The sequence below is a fragment of the Eumetopias jubatus genome, unplaced genomic scaffold (assembly GCF_037043125.1).
Source record: "Eumetopias jubatus isolate StellerSeaLion01/CBP00866 unplaced genomic scaffold, mEumJub1_p1.0 scaffold_6, whole genome shotgun sequence".
Lineage (NCBI taxonomy): Eukaryota > Metazoa > Chordata > Mammalia > Carnivora > Otariidae > Eumetopias > Eumetopias jubatus.
In genome coordinates, this window is record NW_028274812.1 from 118,008,353 (window position 1) to 118,026,877 (window position 18,525).

At 56.1% G+C, this 18,525-nt stretch overlaps 1 protein-coding gene across 2 annotated transcripts in view; it reads left to right on the top strand.

Annotated features, from left to right (window-relative positions):
- Positions 1–5,599: 5,599 nt before the first annotated feature.
- The window catches only part of GRM4 (glutamate metabotropic receptor 4), a 106,831-nt gene continuing 93,905 nt past the window's right edge, over positions 5,600–18,525 (top strand). For both annotated transcript variants that reach the window (XM_028120600.1, XM_028120601.1), the window contains exon 1: positions 5,600–6,118. In XM_028120600.1, coding sequence (XP_027976401.1) covers positions 5,600–6,118 — 519 coding nt within the window. The remainder of the gene's footprint in view (positions 6,119–18,525) is intronic.

Here is an 18,525-nt window from a genome sequence, read left to right on the forward strand (position 1 = left end):
TGCATTCCGAGCCTTGGGCTAGGCACAGGGGATACAGAGATGAGGGTGGCCCACGCAGGCCCTTTAAATCTTCCAGGCTCATCATTGCCAAATAAGAGAGAGAGAGGCGTGAATGTGCGAGAAGGAGGGAACAAGAACTGGAATAATCAAGGCAGGCTTCTTGGAGGAGGAAGGGTCTCAGTTGCTACCTGAAGGGCAGGAGTCACAGGGAGGAGCCTGGAGGGAATCATAGAGTGGGGGAAGCGCAGCGATGGATTTGAAGTTTTCTCTTTAGTGTCTATGGGCATTAAGCTGAGGAATGACTTCCTCATCCCTCCTGTCCTCCAGCCGTTTCTTCTTTCCTTCCCCATACGTTGCGGTGCCCACCACAGGTGCAGCACAGAACCAGTCACTTCTGAATCAGGCCCTTGCTGTTCCAGTAGAGCAGGGAGAGGATGGCTTGGGAAGTGAGATGTGTGGTTTATGCACTTGGGAGGGTTCCTGCTGCAGGCTGGTGAGCTGGAGCTGCTTGGGGCTGGGAAGGGAAGGGTCACGGAGCCCAGACCCCCACTGTGCCCTCCTCCTGGCTCTTCAAACATGGCCTGGCTGGCCCGGGGAGTGTCTGGGAGCAGGGCTTCTTCTCTACTGATGTTGACTTTGATGACCTGGGAGAGGGGGTGGGAAGAGCCCAGAATCCTTCACTCACATCACATCATTCATTCACTTCCACAACCCCTGGTGGGGGATGCCAGGCGCTTGCCAGGCTGGGATGTAGAGATAGCAAGTGGAGTCTGACACGATCCCCCAAGTTGTGGTCCCTGTGGAGAAAGAGTTGGGCTGCTGGGGTTTGAGGGAGCTAATTGGCCATCCCCCCTTTCCCCGTGGACCGGGAGTCACACGGGTGGAGATCGAACTATGGGCCTTGTTGCTGTGCAGCAAGGTGGGGGGGGCAGCTTCCTATTACCTGCTCCCTGGGTCTAGGCCCTGTCCATTTGGGAGGAGACTGTCCAAAGCAAAGCATACCTCTGCTGGGCCAGTGTGGGGTCCTAAGGGGGATAGGAGGAGGTTCTCCCTCACTTTTCCCATTGGGGAGCGGAGCTGCCAGCCCCTTCTAGGGAAGTGTGAGATGTGGGCGATGAGGCATCTAAACAGCTCGGGAGATTCAAAACAGACTCCACTCATCCATCCGCGATGCCTAGCTCTTCTGAGCATCTGGACTGGGCTGCCTGCAGAGGCAAAAGTGAAGAGAGAGGACTCAAGTGCTGGAGGGCGAGTGGAAAAGCTGAGGGGAGGGAGGAGGCCTGGCTCAAGGAAGGCAGAGGTTGGGGGTGTTGCTGGGGGCTCGGCAGGTGGAAGAGCCCAGAGCTTGAGAGCAGCTCTGGGTGCGGCCCCCATCCCCGGGAGCAGAGTGCAGGGTCATTCCCTCTGACTCTGTCCTTGACTCTGGGGTTTGGGAGAATTCTCTTTCCTTAGCTTTGGGAGAATAAAAAGCAGCTTAGTGAAAAGTAAATCAGAGGTTAGTAAATCACAGTGGCTCTCTGTGGATCTGGTTGTTCTGTGGTTTGTGGTTCTTCCTGGCTCCGGCCCTGGTTGTGGAGGGAAGGATTTAGGTTATATGTAAGGAAGCAGGGGATCCAGCTCGTCGGGACTTGGAAGGGGTCACTGAGGCAGGTTGGGGGAATTTCTCCCTGCAGGCCTGCAGATATCAGAGAGGCCCTCAGATAGTGGGGTGCCTGGGCTGGGGGGGAGGGTAGACTGCAACCACCCCCCACCCCAGCTCTCCTCACATCCCCTTTCATTGAAGAGGATGTTCTGAAAAATACTGTTGTGTGTGGAGATGACCATGTGCTCTTCCCTCTGCTCATCCCTCCCTGCCTGTCTGGAGCCAAGGATCTGGCAGGGGGTAGAGGGGAGGAGAATGCAGGGGTTGAGGAGAGAGGTGGGGGCGGAGAGGGAGGGAGAGAAGAAGAAGCCCCCTGGGAGTGGGTGGGCACACTGGTTTAGACCTGCGGCCTTCCTGGTGATTTCATCTGGGGAGGGATATGTCCCCCTCCACCAACCCCCAAACGTCTGAGGTGTGAGCTTCCCTGGCTGTTTTAGATTTGGGGGGGGTGGTCTGAGGACTCGGAGCCTCCCCCTGTCTGGTCCCCCTTCCCTCAGGTGGAGTCAGCCCTGTGGGGTCTGGAAGGATGGCCTTGCCTCCCCTTGCTGCCCCACCCCCAGGCTCTGTTCCTGGTGGCTCCTTTCACTTAGAGTATTTTTACTTTTCCCTTGTTCCTGTTACAGGATCAAAGGAAGGAGGGGAGGCTAAAAGAGACAGTGGTTTGCCCAGCTCTTTGGAGATGTTCAGTAAAGGCAGACCTGGCAGGGCTGAGGGATGGAGTGGGACTTACTGTAGGCTGGGGCGGGGCCCAGTCCTGGTGGAGGGAAGCCTGTGAGCAGTCTGACCAGCTTGGGGCAGGGCCGGGGTCTTGAGGTCTTGATTCCAATCCTGCAAGGATTTGCTTTTCTTCTCACCGAGGCCTCCTTCCTCCATGTTGCGGCTGACTCTTCCCATTGCGCACGCGCACGCGCGCGCGCGTGTGTGTGTGTGTGTGTGTGTGTGTGTGTGTGTGTGTGTGTGGTGTCTGTGGCGTGTGGTATGTGTCTGTGTGCCGTGTGTGCGGTGTGTGTGTGTGTACACGTGCCTCTGTGCGCACGTTGCTTCCAGGAGAAGCCAGTGTCGAGCCCTCACGAAGAATCTGGAAGCCTGAGCAGGGCCCGACTGTCGGAAGCTGCTGTTCGTCGGTTTCCCAGCCTGCACTGGCCCTGCTACGGCCTCGGCACACAGCCTGTCGTGATGCCAACCATCCCTCCATTTTTCATCCAGGCCAACCAAGCCTGGACCTGCAGGGTGTTCGGGAGGACCCCTGGGCCGGCGCGGGGGGCACGGGGGGCACGGGGGGCCTGCACAGCGCTGTGTGCCTGGGGTGGAGGTCGTCGTGCGAGCATCGGAGCATCGGCTTCCTCATCTGTGTGGGAGGGGTGAGAATGCCAGCCGGCTCCTGGGGGTGGGAGCGCCACCCGACAATGTAAGCCAAATGCTTAGTATGGTGCCCTGCACAGCGCAGAACGCTGTCATTGCTCCCCAGGCCTTCCAGCCTTTGCACAAGACAATGCTTCTTGGTGCAGGCTGAGCCACGCGTGGGACGTGGGACGCACACAGGCTGGGAGGGGACTCCTTCCTATCCCTCTCACAACTGAAAATGCCCTGCAGGGGCAGTAGGGCCCCCAGACCACCTCCTCCTCCAATGCTTCTGTCCTAGAGATTTGGGAACCAAGGCCTTTCCAGAGGATGACAGGGTGGGTGCAGGACTGTGGGAGTTGCCCGAGGCTCCTCCAGTTGCTCCTGTGGTGCCCTGAGTCCCCCATAGCCCCTCACTCCCTGTGGTCCCCGGGGTTCCCGGGGAAAGCGATCTGATAAACTCAGGCACAGGAAGGTGGAGGTGGAGATGACAGTTCCATCCAGGGGTAGCTGCCTCCTCCCAGCATCTTAACAGCTCTTAATTCTCAGCCTTCCCCCAAGCACCGATCCCCCCCCCCGCAACTGCTAGGTCACTGGCTCCTGGCTTCATGGGGGACAGTGGGATTAGGAAGCTTTCCTGCAGGCTCTCCCAGGTCTCTCCCCAAGTCTTGCCCCCTCTTCACTTGCTCTGTGACTTTGGGAGAGTTATGGGACGCCTCCGGGCTTCCGGTTCCCCTGCAGAATGGGGTGCCGGGGAATTAGTAGCTGTGTTCTTGGCCTCTGAGGACCTAATGGGTGAGGGAACATTTTGATGAGGGGTCGGAGGTGAGGTGAGGGTTCAGAAGGCGCTTGCCAGAGAAACCCAGGAGTTGAGGCTGGACTCTGGGGTGCTGTACCCTCCTCCCTCTCCTTTTCCCAGAACTGGAACAGTCAGGGTCTCTGAGGTGGGAATTACAAGTAGGGGACAGGTGGCTCTGAGACTGCTGCTTGGCCTGGACGCAGGGATCACAACTCTAGGAAAACCTCCCAATCCAAACGCAAGCCCTTCTTCTAAATGGCTAGGGAAACTGAGGCATAAGATGGGCACGTGGCTTGCTGGTCTTCCTTTGACAAGTCCATCAGGAGGGAAACCTGGGAGTCAGCCCCCCAGCCAATCCCTGATTCAGCTTCTCGCTTTTCTCCCTGTGGCCTTTTAAGTTGAGGGGAGGGAGGTTGCTGCTAGCTTCGAGCGGGAGGCTGGGGCAAGGGAAGGAACCCCAGGGGAAATTAGCCCAAATTAGCAGTGAGAATGAGGAAGAGCTGGTGTTCTCTCCTCTACCCTTGCAGATAAATATTTAATCACAACAACAATAATAATGACAATGATCATAATAATGTGCAGTAGCTCAGGCCGTAACCTGAGCCCCACTCTCAGAGGGAGGAAGTGGGGGAGAGAGGAGGAGCAGTGGAGAAATTGAGAGAGAAAGACTATGAGAAAGATGGCGGGGAAGGAGGCCAAGCAAATGAAAAGGAGGTTTGCCTTCTTGAGCTTGGAGCCCCTGGGGTTACCCTCTGTTCCGGGGTGGCTGGGCAGCTGGGGTGGAAATGTGAAATTTCATTGCCTGATTCAGGAGGAGGATTCTGAACCCGGACAGCCCCAGCTTCTCCCTGGCTGCTCACTCTCAGCGTGAACAGCTCCCAGCTTCGTTTCTTCTGCAGGGGGCCTTGCAGGCTTTCCTTATTCCTGAGTCCCCAAGGAGCCTAAGTGTCTCTCGTTCTAGAGCGGGGAGCTGGGTTCCGCGTCGTGTTTTGCTTCTCACTACCTGTGTGACTTGGGCAAAATGCTCTCTTGCTCTGGGCCTCAGTTTCCTTATCTCTAAAATGGGGTTGGACCCTGTGGAACTGGTTTCTTGCTACTCCTTCATGTGGGTGAGTGTTGAGGAAGACCCCTCTTCCTCCCAAGTCAGTTCCAGGCTGTTCCTGGGGAGTGTGCTCTCTGACGCCTGGATTTCTGATGGCAGTGGGTACAGACCTTGTGAAATCTTCGAACATGACCTAATTTCTGCCTCAGGCTCTCCCACTTGAACCAAAGTTGAGCAGCAGCTGGGAGAAAACCAAGTTCAGATTTGTGGAGCCTGTGGCGATAACCTCCAAGCATCTCCTTCTCTCAGGCTCCTGATGAGAGATCAGAATAGCTAATGTCTTCTTTGGGCTTCTGTTTGATTCTCTCTCTCTCTCTCTCTCTCTCTCTCCCTTCTAAGGTTGGTAGGAGGAGAGCATTGGAGCTGTTTTCTCCTTGATGCCAAGATACGTCAAGCTAGGAGCACTCTCTTTTCACACTCCTCCATCAAGAACAGGCCTGCAGGACGTGGGGACCAAGACTAGCGCTTTGCTTCTCCCTGGCTGCTCCCGGCTGCCTGGGAGCATGGCCCGTGTCGGCAACTGAGCACTGCCTGAGTGGCGAGGAGCACCAGCATGGGTTACCCCGTTGGCCGCCCTCAGCCACCCTGCTGCTGAAGCTGCCCTGGAGAGACTTGTGGGAGCTGACCCACCCATGCTCACCCAGGCTGTGGGGCCAGGGGCCTGCCAAGGCTAGGAGTGGGGCCTGCCGTTCATGGGTCTCTAGGGATTTCCGAGATGCCTGGGAAGACAGGCTGGGGCTGGTGGTGGGCCCGGCTGCCTCTTTGCCTGCTCCTTAGCCTTTATGGCCCCTGGGTTCCTTTCTCCCTGGGGAAGCCCAAGGGCCACCCCCACATGAATTCCATCCGCATAGATGGGGACATCACACTGGGTGGCCTGTTCCCAGTGCACGGCCGGGGCTCGGAGGGCAAGGCCTGCGGAGAACTTAAGAAGGAGAAAGGCATCCACCGGCTGGAGGCCATGCTCTTTGCCCTGGATCGCATCAACAATGACCCGGACCTGCTGCCCAACATCACGCTGGGCGCCCGCATTCTGGACACCTGCTCAAGGGACACCCATGCCCTCGAGCAGTCGCTGACCTTTGTGCAGGCGCTCATCGAGAAGGATGGCACGGAGGTCCGTTGTGGCAGTGGCGGCCCACCCATCATCACCAAACCTGAACGTGTGGTGGGTGTCATCGGTGCCTCGGGGAGCTCAGTCTCCATCATGGTGGCCAACATCCTTCGCCTCTTCAAGGTTAGTGCCTGGCTGGTTGGCCCCAGAGGTGGTCTTCCGACAGCCCCAGTCCTCCACACCCAGGGTGCTGGGCCTGGCTAGTTTCTTTCTCCTCTTCCCTCCTGGACTCTGAGGAAGAGGAAGAGAGTCCCCCCCCACCGCCCCGGAGCAGTATCTGAGAATTTGGGGGCAGTCCTGTGGTCAGAGCTTAGGTTCAGCAGAGTGAAGGTGTGAGGAGGGCCCCAGCTCCTTGGTGCTGACCATGGTGCTGAAACAGCTCCGCCGCCTGGAGCTTCTTGATCAACTGAGCTGCTCTGTGGGGAATTCTGAACCAAGAGAGGAAAAGGAAGTGCTGGAAAACAACAGAAGGGAGGAGGAGATAGGTGGACAGATATGTAAAAAGACAGACAGATGGATACATAGAAATACAGGTAGACAGAAAGGGAAACAGAGTCGAAGAGATAGATAGGCAGAATGGAAATACGAATGTTGGAGATTGCCAGAGACATAAAGCCAGACTTTTGTTTTGACATTGTTTTCAAATAATTGCAATTCTCAAGAAAGATATGTTTTTCTTCTAGTAGTTGAGAAAGCCCAGTGTGGCCCTCCCACTCTACCCCAAGATTATGCTTATAAAATGTCTTGATTTTTTGGAGGGGGCATTGGGCTACAGCACCTGCAGAGGATGGACAAGGACAGGGAAAGGGTCTGGCAGGAGCAGGCAGTCTCTGTTTCTCTTGCTCCGTGACTGGAACCAAGCTTCCCTTGCTCATTTCCTTCCTTCTGCCCTTCTTTCTTGCACACCTTTCTCCCTTTCCTTCTGGAATCCTTCCCCACCCCCTCCCTGCTACCTCCCATCCTCTCTTCCTGGGGCAAGAGCTGCTGATTTGCAATTCAATTGAAGCCAAGTGCTTCGCTAAGCTGCTAAAACAACTGAAAGCTACCGGGTAGAGAGAAAAACATTACAAGCATTTTACCAATAATTATGAGCCGCTCTTCTCTTGGAGCCTGCCTTGTTTGCTCTGTTTGTGTGTGCTTGTGCTTGTGTGCATGTGTGTGTGTGTATAAGGGGTAGGTGTGTGTGTGTGTGTGTGTGTATGTGTGTGTGTGTGAGGAGGGGGTAGAATATGCTGGAGGAGGAGGAAGGAATGCACAGAGGAAGCCGCTGGGTCCCTCCTTCACCCTGGTGTCAGGTTCTCAGCCTCTGGAGGTGGCCCCTTCCCTCCTCAAAGTCTCCAGAATTAGGCGCAGTGGGCTGAGAGAGGCTGTCTGGGCCCATGCAGAGTGGGAAGTGCTGAGGCTGGAACCTTTCTAGAGCCCATTTGCCCAGTCCCATGATACATAGTACTTGGGGGGCATTTCTAGGGGCCTGGGTAGAAGTGGGGATGAATGGTGTAGAAGGCCATCAAGTTGGGCAGGGGGGTGGGGGTGGGTGGGAAAGAAAGGGAGTTAGAGTTGTCCTGTCACAGCATGGGGTGGGTGTTGGAACTTTCCTGGGTCATGTGCCATGCGGTCCTCACCTATGGGCCTTCTTCCTGGAGTGTTGGTTTTACGTGATGATCCAGATGGAAATACTATCTTAATTTTCAAGCAAATGGATGTATTATGAAGAATGCCAAATTAAGATGAAACAGAAGGCTTGAAGGAAAACTTGCCCTTGTAGTAGACAATCTGAACAACTCCTATGGGGCTGTGCTGCCAGACGTCATTCCTCGTAGATGGTTTGGGAATGGGTAGCCGGGTTCAGGTCTCCCACCTGCACTGTTTTGCATTGAGGAGTGGAGACCCAGAGGGGAGGAGGAAGCAGGGCTCAGATGCCCAGGCCCTGGCCTGGCAGTGGCTTAGGCTAGCTGAGTCATCGCTTCAGCCCACCTGCCCCAGGCCTGAGAGGTGAGGCCACCTGGGGCCATCAGCAGAGGGGATGAGCCCCAGACTCCTTGTCAGTCTGTCTGGGTGGGGCCTAGACCCCTGTCTTAGAAAAGGCCAAGAGTTTCCTTATTGGAGCTTTTTATTAAACGCTTTTGGTGACTCTGGGTGTTTCAGAAGACAGCCTGATGGGGCCCTTGTGGCTGTGACCTCAGTGAGTGACCCCCCCCCCCGCCATCTCCCAGGGGCGAGCCAGTACCCACTTCATAGGGAGGTGGAGAGGCTCAGAGGAGTGGAGAGATGTCACAACACAGGGTAAAGGCTCCAAGAATAGGACCCGTGAGCGTTAGGATTAAAGCATGTTCTTGGAAATGTGGCTATTTTGGGGTGAGGCATCCAGTGACCCCACATGGGCGTGCACTGTGACTTCTAGTCCCTCTCTGGTTGGGGAAAGGTCTCTGGTGGGGTGAGGGTGCCTCACCAGCCTAGGGGCTCCCAGGTGTTCCTTTATCCCTGCCCATCTGGTCACCTAGGAACATGGCCGAGGCCTCAGTTTCATCTGCGCCTCCTCAAATTGCAGAGAGATGAGGGGGATGGGGCAGGGGGTCAGGAGTCTCCCTGGCTGCATAGAAAGCGAGATGGGACTGGGAGGTAGAGGCCTGGGGAGGAGAAAAGGAATGGGGGACAGAGGGGGGCATGCTGGAAAGGGAAGGGCAGGGCAGGGGAGATGGGGAGAGAGCCAGAGGGAGCCAGTCATCTGTGGTCTGCATTCCCTGGGTTCCTTTTAACAGCGTTAATGTTCCAGGCTGGCGACAAGAAGCCTCCTCAATAATTAAACTGATAGAAATGAGAGGCTGGGTGAGAAACTTAAAAGCCATTTATAGAGGCAAAAATGTTGAACTTTGGTGGTGGTGGTGGTGGGGTGGGGGAGTCAGGAGCAGGAGCCCCTGGCTGGAGAGCATGAGGGAGGGATGCCCAGGCCGGGGCAGCTGCTGTGTCATGTATCTCTGTCAAACGGCACCGCTGCGGCCCCAGCCCCGCTCTGCCACGGCCAATAAATGGGGGCCTGCTGGGAGCTTCCACCTGAGGCTCTGATTATAGCTCCCCTTCCTCCAAAAGGTGAATTTCCTGTGCGCAGCTCAGAAAGGAGCTCTGGGCTTGGGGGTACAAGACGTGATTTCCTCCCTGGCGAAAGCTAACGGGGTGCTGTCGGGGTCAGGTTGTGAGCAAGACTCAAAACTGGAAGGGGCCAACTCCCCATCATACAGATGTGGAATCTGAGCCCCGATTAAGTGTCAGGGCAGGGCTGGAAGTCAGGTCCCCTGCTCCCAGGCCTGACTCCTTCCAGAATGTCTATCCAAATAAACTGGGTTGGGAAGTGGGACCCAGGCCTTCATGGGGACCAGAAGCCCTGACTCTGGGCAGTCGTGAGTCTGACTTGACGGCTTATATCCCTTACTTCCTGTTCCCATCCCCTTCCTTCATCTTCACGTTGGCTCTCTCTTCCTGGGACGGGGAATATCGATGGGTGTAAAGAATACGTTTTGGAAGAGATCCTAAAGGCTGACAATGTGGCCTGCGCAATACTATGTTGGGACAGCCCAGGTTCTGGAGCCAGTTCGGTCTGGGTTTGAGTCTTCTTTCCACCGGACTTCCCTCACCTCCGTTCACCCTATAGGTCATTTACACCACAGCGTGAATAAGCCAATAAGATCTTTTCCCGAGAGCAGCCATTGCTGCAGGGAGAAAGAATATATCAAGTGCCTTGGAAGGAAGCGGTTTTCAAATCCCAGACTTGTAAGAGCGAGAAGGATTCAGAAATCATTGCATTGAGTCCCTCATTCATTTGCAGCAGACAGAAAAGCTGAGGCTTGAAGAAGGGGGGTTGGCTATCCAGCATGGTGGTTAAGAATCTGGCTGCTGGGCCCAGATAGTCTTTGCCACTGTGGCTAATGGTTTCTCCTGTTTGTGCCTCTGTTTCCTCATGTGTAAAATGGGGATGAGAACGGTCTCGTAGGCCAGGTGGGAGAATTAAGAGTTAATGTCCAGAGCAGGCCTAGCACAGTGCCTGGCACACAGTCAGCCCGCAGGAAATGTCACTGCACAGCTTGTCGCGGGGCCTGAAATCAGCATGAGAGACTCCATTGATGTGGAAGAGGCTGGAGCGGGTGGGCAGTGACAGACGGTGACCTTTGAGGCTGATCCTGGAGAGGCCCCACCATCTGCTGGGTCTCTCATGTCTTCCTGCAGACCGAGCAGCCAACCTAACTTTCAGAGAACGAGCTATGTCTCGCTGTCACACAGTGGGGCATGGGAGGAAGGAGTGGGGTGCAGTGGAGGGAAGGTAGAAGGGGGCAGGCAAAAGAGGGGGCGGAGGGGACACCGGTGAGCAGGGGTTGGGGGGAGGGTGGAGATGGGCAGGTGCCCCAGTTTCCTAGGAGAGGCTGGGCCAGGGGCGCTGCTGAGCCATATTATCCCTTCTGTGCACCCCCCCTCCCCCGCCTCCCTGCCTGGCAGTGTGATGCTCTTGACCCACGTGGGGCTGTGAGTGCTGTAAAGGTTTGTGGCTTGCTTCTGGAGAAAGCTGCCTGCCTGGTGCTTGGCTCATCCTACTCTTCAGCGCCTGGCCCAGGACTCTGGGGGAAACTTTGTGGCTTAGATAACATAAGATGTTCTGTTGAGGATGTGGCTTTGTGTCTTCAGACTGTTTTCACTGCACAACCAGGAGGAACTTTTGAGAGAGTCCATCCACCCTCCCAACAGCTTGCCCCTCTCCCTTGAAAACAGCTTCATCCTTCCAGCGCCCAGGCCAAAAAACTTGGTGACAGCTTTGACCACCCTTTTTCTACTGTCAGCAAACCCTATAAGGCTTTCCTTTCAGAACGTGTCCTGGATGTGACACCCCTACCTTCCCACCCCTGGGGCCTCTCCCTGAGACCATTGCAGGAAACTTCTCTTCTTCTCCCTGATTTGGGCCCCTCCACAGCCAAACCTTTGCTCAGGGGCCACAGAGATCTTTCTAAAAGCCAGATCGAATCTACTCACCCCTATTATACCTTTCATTGGTTTTAGATCAAAATGCAAACTTCCAAACCCCTGCCTCTCTGAGAGGCTCTGTGCTACCTGGCACCCTGGCCACACCTTTTGTCTCTCTTGGGTATACTCCACACACCCATACCATTTTCCTTGTGGTCCTTGATGACACTATTTTCCCTACCACAGGGCCTTTGCACCTGCTGTCCCCTCTATATGGAATGTTCTCCCTTGACTCTATGAGGCTAGATCCTTCTTATTCAACCTTAAGCTTAAATGGACTCCCTTGGGACGCCTTAAGTGGCTGCCTTCAGCTTAGGTCATGATCCCATTGTCCTGGGATCGAGTCCCACGTGGGGCTCCTTGCTCAGCGGGGAGCCTTCTTTTCCCTCTCCCTCTGCCTGCCACTCCCCCTGCTCGTGCTCTCTCTCTCTCTCTCTCTCTCTCTGACAAATAAATAAATAAAATCTTTAAAAAAAAATGGACTCCCTTCAGGGAAGCTCCCCCCCCCGCAATTATTCTGTCTTGTTTCTCCATCTTTCCTTTTATGGCACTCATCACAGTTTGTACTCCTGTCCATAGTTCCTCGTTTTCCTGTTTGTTGTTGGCTTCCCCCTCTAGACTAGGGGTTAGCAAACTACAGCTCAAGAGTCAAATCTGGCCCACCACCCGTTTTTGTGTGACCCATGAGCTAAGAATAGTATTGGTATTTTAAGTGCTTGAAGAAAAAAATCAAAAGAATCATATGTCACGACACAGGAAAATCACGTGGGATTTAAATTTCGGTGCCCATAAATAAAGTCCTGTGCCAGGGCTCGTCTTGATCCTCACAGCAACCCCCGGGGGTACAGTTGTTATCCCCATTGTACAAATGGAGAACTGAGGCCCAGAGAAGCTAAGCAAGTGCACATGAAGAGGTAGCAGGAGAGGGAGAAGCAGGCTTCCCGCGGAGCAGGGAGCCCGATGCGGGGCTTGATCCCAGGACCCTGGGATCATGACCTGAGCCGAAGGCAGCCGCTTAATGACTGAGCCACCCAGGTGCCCCAAAGATTTTATTTTTTATGTAATCTCTACTTTTAAGTAATTCTCAGCGTGGGGTTGGAACTCACAACCCTGAACTCGAGAGTCACGTGTTCTACCAACTGAGCCGGCCAGGTGTCGGGCTGCTCTTGAGCTGCTGCTGTCTGGGAACTGAGCAGATGAGACAGAGGACAGTGGCTGACGCTGCTAGACTCTCAGCAGCACCGGCAGGACCCCCATGTCCCTCCAAACTCTGGGATATCATCAGGGTCGTCGTGGTCTGCAGAGCCCTGCATAAGCCCCTGGTTGTGGGGATGCGTGTAGCCTGGGCCCGTCTTACCACTGGGTCAAGCCAGTGCCCACCAGTGCCCACCACTTTGGTGACCCCAGGGCCCCTTGGATGTATTTCCAACCCCCAAGCACCTCCAGCTCTTCCCTGACCTACAGAATTCCTTTCACCTAAAGCTTTGTTCCCTGTTGGAGGGTATCTAACCCTGTACCATTTGAGTCTGTTACTAGAGATTTGTCCTAAAAAGCTTCCACAATAAATGTTTGGGGGTGAATGAGGGACCCTCCAGAGGAGGTGTCTGAGGTGGAGTCATCACAACATTTACATAACCCATATCCTGTGCCAGGGCTCGTCCTGATCCTCACAGCAACCCCCGGGGGTACAGTTGTTATCCCCGTTGTACAGATGGAGAACTGAGGCCCAGAGAAGCTAAGCAACTTGCCCCAGGTCACACAGCTGGTGTGGTGGAGCCGGAATACAAACCCAGGCTGTCTGGCCCCGAAGCCACCCATTTTGCCAGTCTGCGCTCCTATCTCTTGGCCATCAGATAGACTTGGGTTTTAGACCTGGCTCGATCCTCACTGTGGGGCCTTTCTGAGCCTCAGTTTACTCACGGGCATGCTAGTATTCACCTGGCAGAGGTACTAAAGTGTACAAAGCCCTTAGTAGGTGTTTAGGGGGATGTTGGTGTTACCTGAAGGTTTTTTTTTTTTTTTTTTTAAGATTTTATTTATTTATTTGACAGAGACAGACACAGCGAGAGAGGGAACAGAAGCAGGGGAGTGGGAGAGGGAGAAGGGAACCCAACGTGGGGCTCGATCCCAGGACCCTGGGATCGTGACCTGAGCCAAAGGCAGACGCTTAATGGCTGAGCCACCCAGGCACCCCTACTGGAAGGGTTTTGATAGATGTTAGTGTTTGTGAGGTGCTGGGCCACTGGAGGGGTGGGGGAGGAGTGGGCAGTGGGGCTTGCTGAGGGTGACTATCAGGGGCTGCTTCCTCAGGTGGGGAGCACATAGCCCTTGCTTTTACTGCATCCCTCTTTCCCCCAAGCCCTGGGTGTCTCTCTGTAGTAAGCGTCCCGGAAGGGGGACCTCAAGACATAAGGGTCAGGTTGGAGCCTGCACAGAGAGGGGAGGGAGGTGGGGGCAGGGGACACTTGGCACCGGGAAGCAGCTGCAGCCCCAAGGGGGAGGCTCAGAGCCCCCCACCCCTGCGACTACTTCTCTGCCCATTCTCTCTGTGCCCTCTGAGTTCTGTCCAAACCACCTGGACGTTGCCCATGGCGGAGGGGTTCAGGGGTACCCCCGCCATACAGTAGGATGCTGGGGACACAGGTGGTAGGAGGACGGGTGGGTAGGGCTGCTGGGGTAGCGGCTGTGTGGCTTCAGTGGTTCTCAAGCCCGGCTGCTTATCACAGTCCCCCAGGGGAGTTTACTAGAGCGTTGAATTCCTCAGCCTCCAGGGGGCTGATGAGACCTGAAGGCCAGGCGTGTGTTTGGACACCTGCCGGGAGGCTTGGTTGACCACCGGACCCAGGTGCTCTGAGTCAGTCTAGTATTCCCCCTGCCTCCACCTGGCTTCCCCAGGGGGCACCCTGCCCATCCTACAGCCTTCTCAAGCCTGCCGTCTCCCAGGTGCCCCCCCCCCCCGCCCCCGGGCTTGCAGACCAGCTCTGAACACAGGAGGTTTGGGGGTGGAAGGTGGGATTCTGCTCTGGCGACTGGACTGGCAAACAGGCTCCTTACTGTGAAACTAAAAGGAGGGAGAGGGGCCTCCAGGGCGACTTCCCAGAAATGCACGTGAGGGAGGCCTGGGGTCTCCTGGAATCCAGGTAGGAGCTGACAGGGTCCCTGGGCGAGGTGTGGGGCTTTGCGGAGGGGCTGAGGTGGGACTGAACCTGGGGATGCTCAAATTCACGACTGCTGGCATCTGGCTCTCTCTCCTGTCTGGACCTCGGCTTGCCCATCTCTAAAAATTAATTCACTCACTCAGTCATTCACTCCCTGACTCAGTACTGAACATCTCCTCTGTGCCCAGCACCTCCAGAACAGTGTTCTCCATCTGGCCGGACACTGAAATCACCTGGGGAGTTTTAAAAAAATCCTAGGATCTGAGCCCCACCCCAGGAATTCAGATTAATTGGTCTGAGATGGGGCTTGGGTTCCCCAGGTGATACCCACGTGCAGCCCAGGTGAAGAACTACCGCTCTAAGCAACCTTATAAAGCAGGACACAAAATGGAGTAAGGCCTAGCCCTGGTGGGCTTCCATGTTTGAGAGGGAAGGCAGGCAGTGAACAGGTAAAACAGATAAATATCTCACGGGGAGGGGCAGTTCCCTGCAGAATGAAGCAGGGAGGTCACTAGAGAGGTGAGGGAGAGGGGGACCAATTTAGATGGCATGGTTGGGGGTGGCTTTCCTGAAGAGGGGACATTTGTGCAGAAGCTCGAATAGAGTAAGGGAGGGGGTTGCCCTATGGATATCTGGAGGAAGAGTGTTCTACATAGAGGGAACAGCAAGTACAAAGGCCCTGGGGCAGGACTTTGCCTAGTTATTGACCTAGGAACTCAAGAGGGAGGACCAAGACAGTCCTAGGGACAGGGAGGGGGGACCAAGGGGGTTCCAAAACCCACATCCTGATCCTTATTACTGCAAAGCATGTTGTGGGAGGGGGATCAGCAGGAGTCTGATGGCCTTGGGCAATCCCTGGGCCTCTTAGGACCTCAGTTTCCCTACCTATAAAATAGGCAATTGGTCCCTGCACTGTCCTTGTGGAGCCACAGAGGCGATGCGGGAGGATCTACAAGGGCAGAGCCTGAGCGAGAGCTCATTCTTTCCCTGGGCTCCCATCCTGCTGCCTCCTCCCACCCATGCCCGCACTGTCCCCTTTCCACCCCACCCCCCACCCCAGCCTGAGGAAGGAGAGCTGGAGACAGGAACAAGGCAGGGCCAGCCAGACCAGGAGGCAGCAGGATGCAGTGGTGAAGGCATGGGCTCCGGGGCCAGGTGGCCTGGTTTCAAACCCCTGCTCTGCCATTTATTACCTGGGGGGGGGCACCTCTCTGTGCCTCAGTTTCCTTATCTGCGAAATGCCGAAACCCACGTCACAGAGCACGGGGAAGATTACATGAATGCATTGCAAGTGCTCGGGGCAGAACCTAGCATGTAGGCTGTAGATGGCGGCCGAGTGCCTGGTTGTGGCGGGCAGCCAGGAGTAGGTAGCTCAGATCTTGGCCCCAGGTCACTCCGCCTCTCTGGACCTCGCTCATCTCATCTGTGAAATGGGCAGAATCACATGTACCTTTCAGGGTGAGGATGTGGAATAATGTAGTGAGGAGCTGGTGGTGTGGTGGGTGCTCAGTAGGGCTCGGGGATGTTAGTCCTCATCTGCTGACAGAGCATCCCAGAGGGGGCTCAAGGGGGGGGTGTGGGGTCTGAGCCATGCTGGCTGGGGAGCTGGGCAATGCCGAGGGGCGGATCGCCGGCTTCTGGCAGAGGGATGACTGGTGAGTGTATCTGAGTGTCCTCAGTGTGATGGTCCTGGGGCTCTCCTGACCCTCACTGTGAGGTGTGGGGGATGCTGGTGTGATCTCTGGCTCCCCACTCAGGGGAGGGCTGTGGGGCCTCTTATCACTGAGGCCTCCCATAGCTCAGGGACCTGCCTTCTGGGTCTGGCTCTGCTGCCAACTCACTGTGTGACCTTGGGAGGAACGAGGGCATTGGATCAGGCGGGCTGACCCCACTCCTCTACCCCGTGGCCTCTCCTGCGGAAGGAGCGCTGAGCTTACTCCCCAGTGGTCAGGTTGCCACAGGATTGCCATGGCCCCCGTGACCTTTCTGGTCGTCTCTCCAGGGGAGTCCCTCCTGCCTCAACTCTGCATGTTCTCTGAGCCTGTGTTGTGCTTTCCAAAACCTGCGTCGGGGATTTTCCTGGCTGTGTGCTCCTCCTGGAATGACCCTCTTGACGTCTGATGGGCAGAGTCAGACTCCTTTAAAACGCTGACTCAAAATCCAAGACTTTCCTGAGCCTTCCAGGACGGAGGTGATCCTGGGGCACATGGGGCCCTTTGTGTGGCTCTTGTGGGTCTCCCTCAAGTCCATGGGCTTGTCGAGGGCAGGATCAGGCTGGAACCCTCTTGGTCGTCCCTTTCCCCCCAGTGCCAGGCCCGGTCTGTCAGTGCCAGGGAGTTCCACCAGGTGTGGAACCGTGTGAGGGAGCTACGCCTGCGGCAGGGGTGGGGCCCACACTGTCTGAGGAGTTTCGCTCACGGTACCTCCCCCTGCCGAACCCTGAATGAGCTGTGTGCTTTTCGTTTTCCTCCCAATTTATTAAACTAGCATTTTTATGACCCAGACATGTTGGAAATGAAAAGAAGGCAAATTCTACTTTATATTCCAATTGACCTTTACGCTTGCCACTTGGCTCAGAGGCCTGGGCTGGGGCAAGGTGATGAGATGCAGGCTCCAGCCTCCGGGCTCTGGGGTTGTGGGGCAGAGTGGTACCGCGGAGCTGTGTTGGGGGCAGGGAGGCAGGGCCACCCTTGGTCCCCAGCCCCTGCCTCATTCTGTGGGACTCTGGCTTTCTCAGCTTCCCTCTCCTATTCTCCCCACATCTCTCTCTTTCCTGGCCCCTATACCTTCTCTGGCTCTGCCTGGGCCACTCTCTGGAGCATGTGGGGGCCTCATCCATGGTTAAGGCCAAGAGGTAGGAGTGGCCCCCAAGCTCACCTGGTCCTGCACAGGTGTGCCCAGCCTCACGGCCACTCTGGCCACCTGCCTGCCTCACCCCTTGATTATGGCCATCTGCATCTCGGGACTGAGCGCTCCCTGGTGGGCACCTGACCCCTCCAGACCCCCCTTCCCTACTCAGATTGTGGCCCCCCCCACATAGTTCCAGAAATTTCCCCTTGATTGAAAATGTGGCCTGGCTGTGGGCAGCTGCGGCTCCGGGCTCTGCTCTCCTCGCCTGTGGGGTGGCCGTGGGCAGGCTCTGCGCGAGGCCCAGGGTGGTGGGGAGGCCGGCTCAGTCACTGGGATGTGACGCTGTTTCAAAAAGGGCACATCCTGGCTCTGCCCCTCCCGGCCGTGGGGCCTGGGGCAGGTCCTGTGAGCTCTTTGGGCCCACTTGCCGATCTGTAAAATGGGGAGGACGGTTGTGAGCATGAAATGGAACAAGGCAAAGTGACTGGCACAGCGCCTCGTGTGTAGTAGGTGCTCAGGAAACAGTAACTGCGGGGAAGCGTGCGCACACAGGAGCGGGAGGCTGGATTCTTCTCCCTGCTCCCTTCTTTCACTCTCTCACTCCCGGACCTAGTCCTCCCCAGGCTTTAGTTTTTCCTGGGGCTCACTGAGAGGTGTCCCAGGATGACGCGGGAGGCAGGAAGCGCAGGCGCAGTGCAGGTGGGACCAAGCCTGGCTGCCTGCTCCCCAGCCATCCCCAGGGGCCTAGGAGGAATTTAAAACTCATTAAGGCTGAAGTATGCTGGAGGAGCCCACTGAGCACCACCCCCCGCGAGGGGCCCTAATGGTCCTCTGGTGTCTCTGGCCAGGGCTGCGGGGTAGAGAGACAGCACTTACCTCATTCTCCATCCCTCCCCCCAGGGGCTTTTGGGGGAGGCCTGGGGGGAGACCCGGCAGCATTAACCTCAGTCAGGGTCAGGACTGTGGATGTTTGTGTTCAGTGCAGTTGCCTCCTGCCCTCTGAGTTCAGGTCCTGAGAGCTGTCAGGGGATCCAGTGTGCCCCTCTCCCCCCTCCCGCGATAGCAGAATGGAGAGGGGCGAGGCTAGACCCTTAGGAAGGACTTTGGGTGGAAGACAGCCCTCCCTCCCCCCTCAGGGGAGACATTTGAGGGTTAGGACTGGGCCCCGCCCCTCGGTGTGTGCGGGAGGCGTGGCTTCCTCCGGGATCAGGTCTGTTCTGAGGGGGAATGGGGGAAATGGGGTGCACAAAGCTTTCACAAAGGAGCCTTTTATCCAAGATGAGTGGCATCTCCCATGTGGGCCTGACAGGAAAGGGGTTCCTCTCTCTCACAAGGCATCATGAATTTTATTACCCCCAAATTTCAAGCGTATGGAGAATTATAGAGCCTAATAAACTACCCTGTGCCCACCACCTGGCTGGGTCAAATATTGATGTTTTGCCCTAATAGTATCAACATTTGTTTTCATTTTGAGAATGAAAACATGCCAAAGGTCATCAGAGGCCCTGCGTGTACCTC